The 20,078-nt window shown below is 37.3% G+C and overlaps 1 protein-coding gene across 2 annotated transcripts in view; it reads right to left on the bottom strand.

Annotated features, from left to right (window-relative positions):
* Positions 1 to 970: 970 nt before the first annotated feature.
* neur (E3 ubiquitin-protein ligase neur) overlaps positions 971 to 20,078 on the bottom strand; it is a 58,960-nt gene continuing 39,852 nt past the window's right edge. For both annotated transcript variants that reach the window (XM_076133076.1, XM_076133075.1), the window contains exons 2-4: positions 9,065 to 9,237; positions 7,279 to 8,379; positions 971 to 6,847 (exon numbers count right to left, since the gene is read on the bottom strand). In XM_076133076.1, the coding sequence (XP_075989191.1) occupies positions 6,425 to 6,847; positions 7,279 to 8,379; positions 9,065 to 9,237 (1,697 nt within the window). In that variant the 3' untranslated portion in view covers positions 971 to 6,424. The remainder of the gene's footprint in view (positions 6,848 to 7,278; positions 8,380 to 9,064; positions 9,238 to 20,078) is intronic.

Raw genomic sequence — 20,078 nt, 5'->3', positions numbered from 1 at the left:
ATAGATAAACTACCGCTAAATGTATTCAGATACCGGGGGTATGTCGGCTAGTTGCCCAATAGTAGCGCGATAGCTATCGAGAATGTATGAATAATTAATTGATCAGCGCCTCTAGCGAGCGTTGTTGGGACTATTTTTACAGTACATTTTAAATGTCTAACCCCAGGTTACTGAGGTACATTTAGCGGCAGTTTATCTATTCAATAGCGTTTAAACTCATAAAAAAACACTATTGAATAGATAAACTACCGCTAAATGTACCTCAGAAACCGGGGGTATGTCGGCTAGCTGCTCAACTGTAGCGCGATTCTATACTAGACAATGTATGAATAATTAATCAGCGTCCCTAGCGGGAGTGATTGGAACAATTTTTACAGTCGTCAAATGTCTAACCCCAGGTTTCTCAGGTACATTTAAAGGTAGTTTATCTATTCAATAGCGTTTAAACTCATAAAAAGGCTATTGAATAGATAAACTACCGCTAAATGTACTCAGAAACCGGGGGTAAATCTTGATACTCTATATCGACTGGATAGAATCGCGCTACTGACCGTTTGTGTATTTAAGCCGCCGACATGTCGAGTATTGTCGGCGGGTCGGCGACTCTAGTGTGTATTAATTATTTACCCTTTAGTACTTCCTTAGGGTATATAACCACAAAATATATAGTATTTTTGACGATATTCGTTGTCATAATTAGTACGGGTGTAAAAATACTCCGATTAATGAATAAGATGAACATTTTAATTTGTAAGAATATATTACAAATGAATGAATTTTTGTACAAGTGAATTTTCTGTAAATAAATTGCATTTTTATATAAAATTGTGTTGTTTTATTTTTTTTTGTAATTTCCAGGGACTAAAATTCGACGATAGGTCGGTAGTGTTATGATGTCTCGGATTCAATTCCCAGATCGGGCTCGAAGTTTTTATGGGAAATATGTTTAAAAAATACACAAAAATTTGTTCGATAACCATTTTTATTTGAAAACTTAATCTAACTCCAACATTACAAAGAGTGCGATTTTCACAAAATTAATAAAAAAAAATGAAAAATAAATAACTAAAGACTAGACGACAATTCTATACACTGACCAAGTTTTGAAAGAAAACGAAATATCACATACTCCTTGGTCTTACAAATCAATGTGTGACTGAAATACTTGTTACAAACATACAAATTTTGCAAAAAACCATTTTCGACTTCTCATAATTTTTTCCATACATGCTTCCATCAATTTCCACGAGATGGCACTACTAGCATACATTAATTATTTAACGTCTCACATATTGATAACACGGTTCTGTATACCCACATAAGGATAGGCGTTGTTATTATGTATGTACTAGTAGCGACATCTAGTATACAAAAAAAGATTCACAATAAAAAGGGCACATCATTACAACGGCATTTCACGGTTACATTTCAAACATAATTGAATAATTAATGCAATTTTGAAAGGGCTTATCTCATGTAATAAATACATAAGACTTATGCCCTTTCAGAATTGCATTTTCAGATATTTTTCAGGCACTTTTCATAGTTTTTCAGTCACACATTGACAATCATTCGCTCAATATATACAACACATTCATTAAACTCTACGTTTTGGCTTCAATAGTCTGTTCTAAGTCTACGCGAACTGGTCACCACGATTTGGTATTAAATTAACTTTAAAAGAACAAAAAAAAAATGTCTTACAAAATAAATAAATAATTCTAAAACACTACTAACTGTTGTGGCAATAATTGTACATAACGCCATCTAGCGGTTCACACATGAACTAACACCTTAAACTAAAAGTACTGCACAAAACTTTAATTTTAGTTCAAACTGTCATAATTTGACAGCTGTCACACTTGACACCTGTCAAATTTGACAGGTAACAATTTCACATACACATCGTCGAAATTAGCATCTCTTTCGTATCAATCAAAAATGCGAGATGCTTAAATATATTTACAATTTATTTTAAATACGACCACAACAGATAATAGTATAGGTACATTACACAAAAAAAATCTCGGGAGTACACGACAAAAAAAATTAACTTATTAAATAACATACTGACGCGCGTCGCTTAGTTTGGTTCATATAATGGTAATCATAGAAATAATATTTACAAATGTCAATCAAAAATCTCTTATAAAGTGTATATAACTCTATTATATACCGTCATACTAAAAAACGTGAGGCGCCCGTAGCCAGTTGCGCTCACCGGTCGGTAAACGATCTGTGGGTTAAGCAAACCTTGGCGCGGTCATTCCATAGATGGGTGACCGCATAGTGGTATTTGAACAGGGCGTCTCCGTGCTTCGGAGGGCACGTAAAAAGTCGGTCCCGGTTGTTGTCAATTAAGATAACAGTCGTGAAGCCACGTCAAAGGCCTTCGGGCGGCTTGAACAACTTTGACACTAGGTTGACCACTAACCATACGATAAGAAGACTAAAAAACGTGGTCTAAGTTATTAGTTACACAGTGTTTTGCCTTCACTCATATACAGTTACAACGTTGATTGAAAGTGTTCACTGTAAAACTAATCACAGCTTACATCATGTTTATTAGTAAAATTATAAATACATTTTACGGTCAACCGAGTGACAAAGTGGTACGTTTGTCGTGAACTGTTGTTATAAACAACAACGGTGACTTGTATCACGGAGACGCTCAGCTGAAACACTGCACCTACATCTATGTAATGTACAAGTTAACACACTGAGCGTTTACCCACCGGTGAGCCTTCAAAGAGAACTTTAAAAATTGGCCGTTGTTGCTAAATATTGGCCAGGATGACAATTAAATGTTATATAATAGAGTTAAATACACTTATATACATTTTTTCCGTATTCATATATTCGAGTTTTATTCATATTTGTTTGAAATCAATGTTTACAAAACGCAAAAATTGTTTTTAGTATTTTACATTAAATAAATGCAGAGGATTATAACCTCGACTAAAGAGTGTTATAGTGGTGTCTCTTTCTTTCTTTTAGGGAGAGAAAGAGACGGAAAATCGTTCATAAATATGATATGTTATTTTTATCAAATTGAGCAGAATTGAGGAATGGTTATTGATTGAGTATGTATTTTTTTTAATTTTCAAAATAAAAATTATAAATGAAAAAAATAAAATTATTATTTCGGTAAAGCAAAAATAGTTAAGAAAGTCATGCTAAAATCATTTTTAGAAAAGTAATTTAAGAAAATCATATTTTTTATTTAAATTTTCGACTAATTTCGATTTTAGTTCTACAACATCAGTTGAAAAAGGGCTTATGAAGACATAAATACAAGGTACCTTAAGACCTTTTTTGCAATATGTATGAAATCATACAAATTCCATATAATCTAATTTCTATAAAGGCGGGATTAAAAAACAAAATTTAAAAAAAACTGTCTTAAAAGGGAGCAATTATTAAAATCTCTGCCTAAAATATTGTCTCATGAAAAAAATGCCTCGTCACAATTTTCTACCAAACGATCTATAAAATTTAACGATGGCAACACAGCATGGTAGCTTTGGTAGATCTACTGGCTTGAATAAGCTAAATTTTCGATCATTTACGATTGATTAAACGAATATTCTTAAAATTCTCTTAAAACTATTGCTTCACTACAATACAATTTCCTAGCAGTAAAATAACCAAATTATTTTCTCGACTATATGTGTATGAAAGTCCCCAACCCGCACTTGGTCAGCGTGGTGGACTCAAGGCCTAACCCCTCCCTCATTACGGGAGGAGACCCTTGCCCAGCAGTGGGACATTAATGGGTTAAATTTATATTGTGTGTATGAAACATAGCCAGTTTTATCTTATAGTTAAGTGTTACACATCTGCTATATAAATCAGTAAAATATAAAAACTGGCTTATATCCTCATGTTAGTGTAACTGAAAACTATTCAGTAAAAACCATTTTTACCCTCTTATTCATAAAAATACATGAAGTTATGAAAGGCTTATAAAGTGTTTTGTTTCTTTCACTCCTTAGCGAAATGACAAAGAGAAAACATATTATAGTAGCTTTTTAACTAAAATAGGTTTATAGTGTGTTTATGAATAAGAGGGTTAGTGTATAACTTTAATGTATGTTATTTCAAGAATATTCGATTAATGATACCGTTTAGAAAATTATTCGGAGGCATTTTTTAGGAACTGTAATTTTCTGTATTAGTTATTGTTAAATGCCAGATAAATTTGAATGTCTGACCCCCGGTTTCTGTGTACATTTAGCGGTAGTTTATCTATTCAATAGCGTTTTTTTATATGAGTTTTAACGCTATTGAATAGATAAACTACCGCTAAATGTACCTCAGAAACCGGAGGTGAATATAACAACAAGATATATTAATTCAGTAGTCGTATACGCGGAGTGCGTGTGAGGGAACGGAAGCACGTCGTTGTTACGTCTCCGTCACACGCACTCCTTGTCTTACTTGCTGCTAAATTCAGACATTTAAAGTTACTTGGCGCTAATTCTCAAATGCCTTTTATTTCAAAACTCCATTCTTTGGAGTAGTCAAAATATTTCGATTATTTCTTCGACATTTTTATTTCGACCGCCGGTAACCTGATAATATATTATTATTATGATATGATTATTATTTATTAAATGCTTATTATTATTATTAATAATGTCATGGACGTTACGATGTCGATAGCATATTAGTCAAAAATTATGTGTCGATTAGAAAATATACAACGCCATCTGTTGGTTGCGTTTGAAACTACAGTTGCGATAATTGTCCGATAGATGTCAGTATCGCAACATTTTGTAGAAATTAATTTATTTTTATGATGAAAATTAGTTTAACATTGCATTATATAGGATTTAAATATATATGTTTGTTGTATTAGTTCGAATTTTTGTCAAAAAAATTGGTTGTTTATATTTCTAACGACACAATATTTTTTTTTAGAAACCTAACTAAGACAGATTGCTATATATTTTTAATACCTAGGAGCCTATATATACGACCTAGCATACTAAAATACTCCATAGCCTCTCTGACGGCTCGAAAATTTCTAACCGAAAAAAACACCCGTCAGAATAGAACGCCATCTAGTGGTACTTTAGAGAAACTACGGGACAGTTTCAGAAGCTCTCAAGTCTTGGTTAGCTTATATAGAATTTAGACTGTAGTCTTTATAAATTAACCGACAATTTTATCCAGTAGATTGGCTATTTCACACTTATTCATAAAATACCACCAGATATCGTTTTTCGAAAAAAATACGTCAATATTTTAGTTTTTTGAAATACTAATTGATTATTTTTTATACTCGTGTGATAACAAACGTGTTCACTACGTGACGTCATTATATCTGTGTCTCTCACTCACTACACATTGTCACATTCACATGATTCTTTTGATAACTTATTATCAGTCTCTTTTCCAAACTATGTTGGAGTCGGCTTCCAGTCTCACCGGATGCAGCTGAATACCAGTATTTTACATGCAGCGACTGTCTATCTGACCTCCACAACACAACTACCTGGGTTATAACACGATACTCAGTAAGACTGGTTGTCAGAATTTCAAGCTTCTTACTAGTAACGACTGTCAAAGATCTTTGAAAATGACAGCCGGGACCCACAATTTAACGGGCCTTCGGTCACCCATCTTTAGACCAACCTCGGCAAGTGTAGCTTGACCTGAGACATCGATCCATAAGGCAGTTATTTAGCCACGTTTCTTATGACACGATTTAGAAAATAAAATAAAAATTAGTATTCCCTTTTTGTCAATTTAAAGTCACGTTAAAACGAAATTATATTTTTTTATGTCAAATAAATTATTTTGTAGTAATAATTAGAGAATATTACTTATTCCGTCATAGCCTTATGACGTATTTTCCGCCATTTTTTCAAATAAATAAACGCTAGAAGCGAAACCGTTTTAATATATTATTATTATGGATATTTATATTAATTTCTAAATATTATTTGTAATGCAAATGGTTTATACGATTGCGATTTTTTTGTCGCACGATTTAGTCGCAAGTCGCAATTCGTATCAAACGAAATACTAACTTAATGGTGAGTTGTCAGTGAATATGAGTGCTTCGCCTCGGGTTCGATTTCCGGGTCAAGTAATTTCTAAAATTTTCAGTAAGTACCCGGAGTTAGGAAATTGAGGTTCTAGACCTTAGTGTCGAGTCTCGCACTATGAGAGTGATGTAATACAGAGTGTATCTGTGTATTGTACACAACACACTGTCAACTAACTACAATATATCAATAATTCAACCGCCGGATACTAGCTATTATACGACAAAAAAGTCGTCCGACAAAAAAGTCGCAACGACAAAAAATCGCAACGACAAAAAAATCGTCCATTTGCTCCACAAAAAGCCTAACACTACCTAAATCAAATATATACACATTTGGGTTGTAAAACACGATTTTGGCATAACACATCAAGACTTATAAGTGCGGATCACATCTTTGATTTGTGCCCTACATAGGGGGCATTGACCTCCCCCCTTGCCCCTCCACTGCTGTACGGCGCATCTATAACACATGCACATATGCCCACACATATATAAAACACTATCGATCGGATTTTCGTAACATATAGTGCATTCGGTTCCCGTCAGATTACCTTCTCCGATGACTGAGTAGATGGGCTGATGGCGGCTGGTCGATGGCCCTACAGGTAGGCGTTCGGCTAGTCTTAATGGTTCTGTACCATTTGGCATCTGGACCTGTTCGTTTTGGCTGTTCTGACTGGATGAAGAGCATTGGTTCTCAGCCCGTGGCCTCTGGTAGTTGCAGCTCGCTTGTGAAATCGGTATGTTGGGCAGGCTGGTTAAACAAAGCTGAGACGATGTTTGTATTGGCTGTAAAAGAAAATATGGATGTAAGTATTTCGAATAGTCTTCTTCTTATCGTATGGTTAGTGGTCAACCTAGTGTCAAAGTTGTTCAAGCCTAGCCTTTGACGTGGTTCAACGACTGTTATCTTAATTGATAACAACTAGGAACGAACTTTTTACGTGCCCTCCGAAGCACGAAGACGGCTAGTTCAAATACCACTATGCGATCACCCATCTATGGAATAACCGCGCCAAAGTTTGCTTAACCCACAGATCGTTTACCGATTGGTGAGCACAGTGGTCGTAGCGTGATGTTATATGTAGCCTTCCTCTATAAATGGACTATCTAACACTAAAAGAATTTTTCAAATCGCACCAGTAGTTCCTGAGATCAGCGCGTTCAAACAAACAAACTCTTCAGCTTTATAATATTAGTATAGAAGTATAGATTCTTACCTCAATATAATGCGCGCTGGCCAAAGTCAAGCTTTGCTGATTCACAGCATTCTGGTTTCCATTCTGCGGTGGAAGACTGACCACGAGGACTGTTCCACCAGCTCCAGCATTTATCGGAGCTGCTGACCCAGCAATGACTCTCAACTGCTGAGGAGGCGTCTGGGCTGGCTGGGCCACCTGAGTACTTAGCATCCTGACTTTCTGAGTAGCCCCATAAATGTCCACGAAAGCCCATAGTCTAAGAGTATGGTCTACATGCATCACTGTAACCGGAGTAGACCCATTTCTGCTAACTCGGACTTCTCCATCGAGCGTCAAAGTCACTGCTAATTCATCTCCCCTTCTTAATCCATTAGCAGCATCTCTCCTCACTACCCAGTATTCCGGTCGGTCTAGCAGTAATTCAGCATCGTCGGGCAAATCGCAAGGTCTTAAAGTGGATGGGTCGCATGACGTCAGACCAATGGCTAAGCTTCCAGCGTAGGCTGACTCTGTAGCGAGGATCTGGACTACGATAGTCTGCCCCGGACGCATAGGACGGGCAGTGAAAACATATCCTTGGCAGAATTCTGCGTCTGCTCTAGCAGCTACGCCCCTATCGTTGACGAATTGAACATTTCTGCCCTTAGTCCTGTGCAAGCTTAGTGGTACTAAAGGATTCTGGTATCTTGGAGGTGGGAGGGACTCTTCTACAGTCAGAGACCTCATAGATCCAACGAGCCTATCTTCTTCTGGGCTGTGTCGCCTCGCTATGTTCGAGGCCCGAGGGTCCACAAATTGGACAGCCGTGCAGTTCCCGTACACATCTACAAGAGCCCACAAAGGGCTGCGGGTGTCTACTCCCGAAAAGAAAAGACCCTTATCTTCGCCATTGATTCCAAAATGGACGTCTCCTGAAGAATTCACATAGTAGTATAATATATTGTCTTTTTCACAGAATCTTTCGCCGAGAGCTTTGGCCCAGTTGCCAGGTTTGTTCGTAAGGTCAGGACAGGCGTATTTAGGGAGGGCGTGGGCAATGGCCGAAGGGTCGTGGTTTGTGAAACCGAATCTGATGACTCCGCTCCAACTGTTTGATATTTCTACGAAACGAATGCACACCTGGAAAGAGAAATATAATAATTGGTATTAACGAAAAACATTGAAACCACACTAAACTGTATGTTTGGTAAAACCTCAAAAACTACTGCTTGGCTTTTTACTTTCAACAAAAAACGACATAATTCATTATGACAAAATTTTTCAATACTTTAAAAGCTGTATAAACACATAGGTTACTATTTATCTCTGATTTTTTTTACAGAAAACCACATTTTATATTTGAAAATTTGTTATTACAATTAAAAGTAAAATTCCCCATTTTTAATGCAGTTTTTTTTATGTATATTAATGTGTAAAAACTATAACGATTAAAAACAAATTAAACCCGTACAAAACCGGGGCAAGTCTCTAATAAAATAAATAAACAACATTTTTCACTAACATAATTCTCAATCTTGCATAACCTATTTTACTTTTCACCTCAGAATAAAATACTTATAACATTAAAAAAACTAGCTGACTCGCGCATCATCGCTTGCGTCACATAAAAGGAAATGGGTCATAGTTTTCCCCGTTTTTGTAACATTTTTGACTGGTACTCTGCTCCTATTGGTCGTAGCGTGATGATATAAAGCCTATAAACCTTCCTCGATAAATGGGCTATCTAACACTGAAATAATTTATTAGCGCGTTCAAACAAACAAACTCTTCAGATTTATAATATTAGTATAGATATTAAACCCACCTTCTCATTAACCCTGACCGGCCTGGCGCTGAACGCCACGCCCTTGCAGAAGGACTCCACCCGGCGGGCCACCGTGCCGTCGCGGGAGAGCCGCACGTTCTCTCCGTGAATGGAGTGGAAAGCAAGAGGAGGGAGATTGTTCGGGGTCCCTCCTGTGCACGATGTACGCGGAGCTGTAACAAGAGAAATAAGAATTTAGCCTATGTATTTAATGTCCTCCTAGCCGATATACGGCTACGGCGGTCAGTTTCATTGGCGGCCATCTGTGCAGGACTTTGTTTATAGTGTCCAAGTGTGGGCACAATATAAAGGTACACTCTCTGTTCCTTCACTCTCATAGTGCGGTGGGACGGATAACCGACACGACCAGTGAGAGGTCAGGCGCAGGACCGACGGCTTTACGTGCTCTCCGAGGCACGGAGGTCTTCGACCTCAACTTCCCAACTCCGGGCAATCTCTAAGAAATTCTTAACAGAAAATCTCAGAAAAGACTTTTTGGCCCGACCCAGGATTCGAACCCGAGACCTCTCGTACGGCAGCCGTATATACTACCGACCGCGCCACAGAGGAATTTAATGAAAATAGGAAACTGTGACTTAATTATGTCATATTTGTATACTAAAATGTGTTTTTGATATATCATAAAGAGTAACTGATTTGACTGATAGTCAACTACCCTATTGAGCACATCTCATAAAGCACAGACCGCCACGACTGTCTGTCTATTCGCGATAAACTCTAAAACTACTGACTGGATTATGAAGATTGTTGAATTGACTAGACATCAAGTTATAGGGCATCTTAGACGATATAATTTCAACTTTATAATAGGTCAAACTTCCTTTATACGAAAGAGGGTCAGAAATTATCAAATCAGAATTATAACTTAACAATTTAAGAATATAATTTTTAAAACATCTTTACTTTATAAATATCTCAGACACTCCCTAAAATACACAAGTCTCCCCTAAGAACATGTTCATTGTGAACACCCTCGGCCATTTTACAAGATGGCGGGTCACCTGCGCGGCAGATGCGTGTGAGTTGCAGCTTGCGATGCTAACATAGGGGTCTATTTACATCAATAATAATTATGTACTGCAGTTCTTTATTATATATTTAAGAAAATAAATAAACGTCATTGGACAACTAACACAGTCATTTGATTACAAACTAAGCAGAGCTTGTACTGTAACTTACTGCGGTATATTAACTTCTTAGTAACTTTACAATCACTGCGTATTGTTAACTTAACTAACAACTAGATTAAACTAGGGGACCCTAAAAACTTTCCCTCTTATTCATAAAAATATATGAAGTTATGAAAGACTAAAGTGCTTTGTTTCTTTCACTCCTTAGCGAAACGAAAAAGAGAAAACATATTATAGTAGCTTTTTAACTAAAATAGGTTTATAGTGTGTTTATGAATAAGAGGGTTTCAAACTATGCCTTACATAGTCTAAAACGAAATTACGACATCTCTGCCGACCTCCATATTGTCGCGAGCGTGATGTAAACGGATACGGAAGTGTCGCCATAACAATTAACTGTTCAATTGACGCTCGTGACGTCACGTCCGTTTGAACACGTGCGCGCATAATACCCTCCCCTAAGTTAGGGGAGCGTTGAGTATTATTTTATAAGGGTCGTTTGTAATACAGGATTATATTTGAATGTGTTATATTCGAGAATGCAAGCGAAAATTATGTATACGTGCCGTTAAACAATTTGAACAATTTCGCTACATCATAATGATCGATTAATCCCTTCTGAGGTACATTTAGCGGTAGTTTATCTGTTCAATAGCGTTTATAATTATATAAAAATTACAGTTTGAATAGATAAACTACCGCTTATCAAGAATTGCTGGTTGTTAATGTATCTTTATAAGTATGTATTTACAAGTATATAAGTATGTTTATCAGTTATTTGGTTACAGTAAAAGCTCTGCTTAGTTTCGAATCAGATGACCGTGTGTGAGTTGTTCAATGATATCTCTAATATACATAAAATTCTCGCGTCACAGTTCTCGTTGCCATACTCCTCCGAAACGGCTTGACCGATTCTCATGAAATTTTGTGAACATATTGAGTAGGTCTGAGAATCGGCCAACATCTATTTTTCATATCCCAAAGTGACACATGTTTTTAAAATTTATATGGCGAAACAACGTTTGCTGGGTCAGCTAGTTTATTTATAATATTGACCCATATACCTACTGCTACCCTAATGGATACATCTGTGCTTCGCCACAATATTCTCAAGGGGTTGGTAATGAAACCCCTATTGTCTGCCATAGGGGTTGAAATCTTAGGGGGCGGTGTGTACTTGTGTGGTCTTATAAATACATTTGTCACGAAACTGCTAAGCCGATTTGGGTGAAACTTTTCTGTAATAAGTGTTTTGGTTTTTTTAAAAAGACAATACTAAGAATTGCTCTTGTGTCGCGGGGACTTTTACAAACATACAAACAACGAAAACAAATAACAAACACACGAAACAACTATTTGTAGATCGCACAAATAATTGCTCCATGTGGGAATCGAACCTACGACCTCTCCACTGGTAGTGGCGTGGTCACTCAACGGTCGGTAACTTAAGCAACCTTAGCGCGGTCATTTCATAGATGGGTGGCTACAAAAAATCAAAAAGTATCAATTTTCATTATCAAATTTCGTTCAGATTTCGTCTCGTATTACTTCAAAAATTGTACAAAGATAAAATCGGGCGAGCATCCGGCGGATGTCGAACCCCGTACCTATTGCCCTCCCACCCCTCAAAACCACTTCCGATTTCCAAACACCTGGTATTTTAAGATGATTTCGAACAGCTGTTTCGAAAGTAATAATAGAAATAAGATATTTTTGGATATTGCAGTTTTTTTCATATCATCACGGCTGTTTTACCTAAAGGTGTAGATAGAGGTATATGAAATACATACACGTTTCGCCATTAACAATGTTAGTCCCATGTAATAGGGGGCGAGCCCTTAGACCTAACCTCGATCTCATTACGGGAGGAGAGAGGGAGGAGGAGCAGTGGGAAGATAGGTTAAAAAGACTATTTTTTATAGAAAAATTACCTTTTGTCCGCGTAGTTTAAGGATCAATATCCTTTCTTAGCGGATGCCTACGTCTTAGCATCTACCTGCATGTCAAATTTCAGCTCGATCCGTCCAGTGGTTTGTGCTGTGCGTTGATAGATCACTATCTCCTGGCTTCTGAGTACATTTAGCGGTAGTTTATCTATTCAACAGCGTTTTTTTATATGAGTTTTACCGCTATTGAATAGATAAACTACCGCTAAATGTACCTCAGAAACCGGGGGTATATAAGTCAGTCACCTTTGAGTTATATATATTTAGTTACTAGCTGACCCGCGCAACTTCGCTTACGTAACATAAGAGAGAATAGGTCATAATTTTCCCCGTTTTGTAACATTTTTTGATACTACTCCGCTCCTTATGGTCGTAGCGTGATGATATATAGCCTATAGCCTTCCTCAATAAATGGGCTATCTAACACTGAAAGAATTTTCGAAATCGGACCAGTAGTTCTCGAGATTAGCGCGTTCAAACTAACAAACTCTTCAGCTTTATAATATTAGTATAGATTGTGGACTGTTTAATACTTAGGATGTTAGAAACTAGTAGATACATCTAATTGTCCGTGACTCCCCTTGGTAAATGTACGTACATAGGGAGACGCGCGCCACTGCTTTCGCATCCGGCGGTAAAGTACACAGGAAACTAATTATCAAATGTTTGTTATATACCTTTAACTTGATTCTTTTCTTTATATATCAGTCTAGCCTTTCTTCCAAACTATGTTGGAGTCGGCTTCCAGTCTCACCGGATGCAGCTGAATACTTGTATTTTACATGCAGCGACTGTCTATCTGACCTCCACAACACAGTTACCTGAGTTATAACAAGAAACTAAGTAAGACTGCTTGTCAGACTTTCAAGCTTCTGACTACTGTTATCGACCGTCAAAGATCTTTGAAAATGACAGGAGGAACTCGATATGTATAAGATGGTCATCCATCCACAGAACAACCTCGGCAAGCGTAGCTTAATCTCTCAAATCGATACTTTGTTTTATAGGATACCTATAAAAATTGCTGTTATTTAAAATGTGAGATTTTAAAGTAGATTAGATTGTTAATTAATTTCAACATTTTTTACGAAAAAAAAAATGACATAGCAGGAGCATTTTTAAAACCTTTTACGAGTACAAGTTTAATATTATTTAAAGACTTTTTGGTCCGACCCAGGAATTGAACCCGAGAACCTTTGGCAGTCGCATACACTACCGAATACCACGCAGTAGTAACAAATGTTTTAATAATATCTTTAATTGCCACACTTTAATCTTTTGCTGAAAGGGTAATCATCAGTCTGAAATGTCATGTTTGACGTCACATCTTCCTGGTGCAACCGTCTTATTCTCGGTCCATTGACGTCACGCTCGGTCTAGATAAATAGAAATAGCATGACTTTAGTCTGTTTGTAAATAATCATGTTTGTCTTATCTACAATAGACCATTGTATTAAAAGAATGAATGAATGACACATTATAAAGCCGTCTGGATAAATCTTTGATGTTTTCGCGCATAAAATTGTTCGAACTTGGTTTCTTTATTGAAAATTATACTTCATTCATATGTCTAACAACTTAGTAGAAAGGCATTGTTTCTTATAAGACAACTTCCGCACTAAGAATTGATTTTGTCGCGGGGACTTTTACATACAAACATACAAACAACGGACACAAAGTACAACTAGACCCGAAACAACTATCTGTGGATCACACACATAGTTCCGTGTGGAAATTGAACCCACTACCTTCTGACGCATTGGTAGCGTAGCATAACGACTGTGCCACAAAGGGAGTTAGTATGCAAGGTTCACGGCTGAAGGTATACAACATACAGAATGTATAACATCAGTGACTCGACTTATACAGCTGACGGTGACCTGTTTGATACAGATACTTTATTTAAGAATGTGTCTTCTATATGGACAAGCATGAAGGTATACATTGACGCATATTACATGGTAATACTGACGTAATAACGTTACAAAGAACAATGTAACTGACGTCGGAAGATACTGTTTAACATTACATAATAACATGAAACAATTCGTCACTATGATTCATATGCAAGGTCCACTAAGCTTACTAAATGAAGACTGCATTCCTTCAAGAGCTGTGTTAAACAACTGTCAGACATGTCATTCATCACGATGTTTTCCTTCACCGTTATAACAAGTAATATTAATTTCTTCAGTACAAAATTGCAGTGCAATAAAGTAATACTTTAAAAAAGGCGTCAGAATCTTACTGTTCTGAGTCATAGACAATATTTTTTATCTATGGTCCGGTCATAGACCCCGGTACCCGCGTAGCGTGACTGACCGATCGTAGAGTTACGCTTTTTTTTTCAATTCCTACATTTAGCTACGGCCAAGATTCTATTGGCGTGGCGAAGAAATAATTGAAATTTTTTACTAGATTTTTTTATGGTTATTAAAGCACTGAATTTTAGCATAGCAAAGCTTTTAACACGTATTGTTTTCAAACAGCTTAAACAATTTTGCTACATCATAATGAACGATTAAGGTTCGCTTGTAAAGTATTGCAGGACGCGACGTCGAGGACTATTGCGCTTCGATCACTCGATTGTTACAACACTCGACCGAGAGTCCTCTGCACTGTGTCTACGTTCAGTTTGATAACATCTACTTGTGTTCAAGTTGTTTGGCGACACTTATGATAGAACAGACACTAATTTACTGTCCCAATGCTGGGCTTAAGACACCCAGAAGAAAGAAAGCTAGGCCTTGAGTCCACCACGCTGGAAAAATGCAGGTCTTTGCCCTTCAAGAGCTGTGTTAAACAACTGTCAGACATGTCATTCATCACGATGTTTTCCTTCGACAACAAGTGATCATTATTTTCTTATTCCATACTCTTAAGTACAAACAATTATCATTGCAAATTACATGTACGTCTCTTTCACACACACGGTTTTAACAAAGGACTTTCATTGGCGTATCTCTTATCCTTCTCACACTATTATTTCTAATATTTGTTACGCAATATCTCGAAAACTGTTGCTCCGATTTTGATGGGACTTTGACGGAATAAAAGCGGATTAATTGAATTATAATATAGCCAAGTAAGGTCTTCAACCATTGGGTAGTTTTAAAGTTATAGGCCTTATTAAAAAGTAGTGATGTTTTCTATCTCTTTCTGTTATGCTCTGATGATCATTATAACGTTCGCTTCGTCACGGTTTGTGGTCTTTGAGTCCATCACGCGATGTGTAGTAATTCTATTCATATACCACCAGTTTATTTAAGACGTTTTACTTTTGTATGATTTAATGTGATTTTACATGATTAATCATGATTTTTATTTAATCATGTTATAATAGGATGATTTAGCTTTTTATTAGTGAAAGAATTATCAAAATCGGTTCAGTAGTTTTTAAAATAACTTGTAACAAAGTTGACCTATTTTTTCACTTTAAAATAGACGTGACATTTTTTTCTTTATACAAATATGAACAAAAAACATCTTTTTCAAAGGTTAAAAACAAAAATAAATTCACCTTTATGTAAAGAAAGATATAAATTAGTATTCCCGGGGTAAAATTGGATCAAATATGGCCGCCCCTAGGGGATGGAAATCGATTTATTTTTAATAAGCATTGCAGATGGCGCGAAAGTCACCCCATGCGTAGAAAATCCTATTACTTTAGTAAGAATAGCTTCTGTCCGTGACTCCGCCCGCGTTAAAAGATTTCCCGGGGTAAAAAGTATTCTGTATCTATCAGTGTAGCAAATTTAATGAAAATCAGTTCAATTGTTTTTTTTGTCATAACTTTTAAACTCTCGCGTTGCATGTTTAATGTATAATAGAATACGGGAATTAACGCGAACACGCATTTTACCTTAAAATGCCTAACGTTTCGGCGCAGGTTGCACTCGCCGTGGTCCCAGTCTGCCTGGGACCACGGCGAGTGCAACCTGCGCCGAAACGTTAGGCATTTTAAGGTAAAATGCGTGTTCGTGTTTTTTTTGTGTCTTTAAATCTTTAACAATAACTGCTTACATCTTAAAGAAAAGCAAGCGCAATTATTTTATAACATAGTGCTTCACATAAGAGAGAATGGGTCATATTTTCCCCGTTTTTGTATTTTTTTTACTGGTACTCTGCTCCTATTAGTCGTAGCGTGATGTTATATAGCCTTAAGCCTTCCTCAATAAATAGGCTATGCAACAGTAAAATATTTTTTCAATTCGGACCAGTAGTTCCTGAGATTAGCGCTTTCAAACAAACAAACTCTTCAGCTTTATAATATTAGTATAGATTATAGTATTATAGTATTATAGTATATTATAGTATAGTATATATAGTATAGATTTAAGATCTGAGTCACGAATATTTTAAACGTTGTTAACCAATAAACATAATGATCTATAATGATCTATATGATCTATAGATCATTTACCGTGGGAAAGCGTGTGCGTGAGCGCTTTGTGCGTTGTGAACTTTAATTTATTATGATTTATTGTTATTCATCATTAATATAAGTACAGATGATTATAAGGTTCAAAGTTCGACTCCCGCGCTGGGTAAAAAGTTACTGAACGCTTTTAAATTACTATTTATAGTTATGCTATACAGGGTGTAAACGACAGCCTACCGAAAACGAAAAAAAATGACTTTAGACACGATTCTGGTGCTTATGGCGTTGAAAATTTTCATCGGTTTTTTCTTGATTTTTCCGATTTTTTATGCGTTTTTTTTTATTTTTTCTGGTATTATTTCGTTAATACTACACAATGCAACATGAATATGAAAAAAAAACCGTCATATTACTGTTTTTCACAAAAAACAGCAATGGATTAAAACAACGTATAAATTCGCTATCAGCTGTTCGGCCAACGACACCGCGCCGGCGGCGGCCGGCCGCGACGGTCGACGTCACGCCGCGTACCTACGCGCGCCACACAGACACGATTACGCACACAGCTGTCAACCTCACACTCACTAGTATGCAGCGTTACTTAGTATTTGTTCTATGTTAAAAATGAAAATTACATAATTATCCCGCTCTCCGATAAAAGGTAAATTCATAAGATTTAAAATGTGTGATATCTTATTATTACACGTACAAATACATACAGAACAACAAAAAATCCTATTGATATTCTTTAGCGCTATAAAAATCTCTAATAAACAATTTAACATGTTTTGTCGCTTTGTTCCATTTGTTCTTGCAAAATTCTATTCGATATTTACACGCTCATTCATACTTCATACAAGCGCGGTGCGACTCGAAAAGTAGATGGCCGTAGTGACGCGTGACGCCGCGACCGCGCGTGGATGTTACATAGATGGGATGCGGCAAAATGGATGCTAAGTAATTCTCCGGGGATTATGAATTATGATAAGTTAGTTTCTCTGATAAGAATATTAATGGATATTGATTGTTATCATTGTTATGTACCTACATTTTTTATGGTTTAATTAAATAAACGTTTCGTGTTTATTTTATTTACTTTAAGCTGATTTTATGTTATAAATATCAAAGTTTTTTAAACTTACATCAATAATGTTTGTAATGTTATTTGGTATTTGAATAAAACTACAATGCAACCAGTAACAACTGTGACAAGTAAAAATAGTAATGCCACATCAATATTTTATTGAATCTAATCTCTCGCTGGGATCCTAACTCGTCGCTCGTCACCAAATCGGCGGCGCGCGCGCGGACGGCGCGGAGGGAGCGGGTGGCGCGGGCGAGGGGCGGCGCGAGTGAGCGGAGAGGCGCCCGCGCCGGCGGCTCTCTTTGATCGATAGTTCGAGCAATTCGCTCGCGGAAGACGGAAGCTCTTCACCGGTGTCGTTCGTTATGTCCTATTCGTCGTGTCGTGTGTGAACTGCTGTTTATTATTACTTGTTATTGTTCCGGTTTTGAGTTGTTAGTGTTTTTATTGTTATTATTTTTGTTGTTATTGTTTTCAAAGTGCAGTTGTGTTCGTAAATAGGAAGAAATGTTGATGTGTTATGTATGGTGAAGCACGTGGAAGTGCACGGCGTGCTCTGCACCTGTACGTCCGGATCCAAAGGTACTCAAACTCTCGCCATACACCAGGTATTTGCGTGTTGATAGACATTGATAACAATTTGTTTTAGCACTTCCTTATTATTGGTTACGTTTTGCTATTATTGTTTGATTTCACGTAAGCCAAGTAGGTACCTACCTACTTACAATTTTACTATGAGTTATTGTAACATACGGGCCTACTTACGATACCATAAACGATACATAAGATTGTTATCTAATGATAGCGTTGCATACTAGTGAGCGCATAGACGTGGTGGTACGCGTATGTACCTACGACGCGTCGCGACATGTCGTCGCTCAGCGCACCGCCGCCGCCAGAAGTCACGTAGGCATGCGCGGAGATACATCGCGTTGTTCACTATACATTGAACGCTCAAAAATGACTAACTCGGGAACCAATCATTTCCGAGAAATATCGTTGGAGTAAATTTCGCGCATACAGTGTCACAAACTTACCAGTAAAGTTTTCGGTAAGCTGTCATTTACACCCTGTATATGTACATATAATATCACGCCTGTTATAATCAAAAGTATAGGCAGAGGTGTATGAATTACTCTAACGTTTCGCCATTTCGTGTGGATAGTGGTCAACCTAGTGTCAAAGTTGTTCAAGCCTAGCTGACGTGACTTAACGACTGTTATCTTAATAGACAACAACCGGGACCGACTTTTTAAGTGCCTTCCGAAGTACGGAGACGCTAAGCTCAAATAAAGTGCGGTCACCCATCTAAAGGTTGTCCGCGCTAATATTGCTTAACCGATTGTTTACCGACCGGTGAACGCAATAACAATTCTTTTTTATATTTCTAACACATAATTTTAATAACAAAAACACTTTCCCTCCCATATTTATAACTAAGCGTGTGGGCGGCCATGTTTAAAAATAAACAGTAGTCTATGGCCGCGTGGGGCATAGACAAGTGCGTTACACATGGTGTTTATTCCACGGGGATGTCTTACGAGTTTATATAGGGTGATGTCAATTTTATAGGGGAGGTTTATCAACTTATTTTGGTTACAGGGATGTTTTCCTTCACCGTTATAAGTGAAAATTAATTTTTAACTACCAGCTAAGCCCGACTTCGTCCGCGATTCTATCTTATTGATCTTATATCCATGAGAATTTGTAATTTTTTTAATTTTACGTATACTAAGACTTTAAGCTTAACTACTGTTAACGACTGTCAAAGATCTTTGATAATGACAGCCGGGACCTACAATACAACGTGCCTTCCGAAACACGGAGGAATTAAGTATAATTATAGTATGGTCACCTATCCACTGACCATCGTCAGCAAGCGTAGCTTAACCTAACAAATCGAGCGGTTGTTGTAATAATTAAAATAATTGCTCCGTGTGGGAATCGAATATTTTGACCCATTCTCTCTTACGTGACGCAAGCGAAGTTGCGCCCATGGCCAGTTGCGCTCACCGGTCGGTACACGATCTGTGGGTTAAGCAACCCTTGACGCGGTCGTTCCATAGATGGGTGACCGCATAGTGGTATTTGAACTGGGCGTCTCCGTGCTTCGGAGGGCACGTAAAAAGTCGGTCCCGGCTGTTGTCTACTAAGATAAAAGTCGTTAAGCCACGTCAAAGGCCTTCGGGCGGCTTGAACAACATTGACACTAGGTTGACCACTAACCATACGATATACAACAACAGCGAAGTTGCGCGAGTCAGCTAGTTATGTAGAAAGTTAAATAGTGCGTCTAAGGTTCTGGTTACTGTTAACCACAGGATACATCAACAAAAAGGTTATATCAACCGTATCTGTTAACGGACGTAGCTGCGGTAACCGCCGGATGACAGGAAACCAAACTCGATGGTCAACATGAACACTTTTTATTATCTTGTACAGACTCCGTGGC

Source organism: Anticarsia gemmatalis, chromosome 29 (genome assembly GCF_050436995.1).
Source record: "Anticarsia gemmatalis isolate Benzon Research Colony breed Stoneville strain chromosome 29, ilAntGemm2 primary, whole genome shotgun sequence".
NCBI classification, from domain to species: Eukaryota; Metazoa; Arthropoda; class Insecta; order Lepidoptera; family Erebidae; genus Anticarsia; species Anticarsia gemmatalis.
The sequence above is the reverse complement of the archived record's forward strand: the minus strand, read 5'-3'. Positions and strand labels throughout refer to the sequence as shown.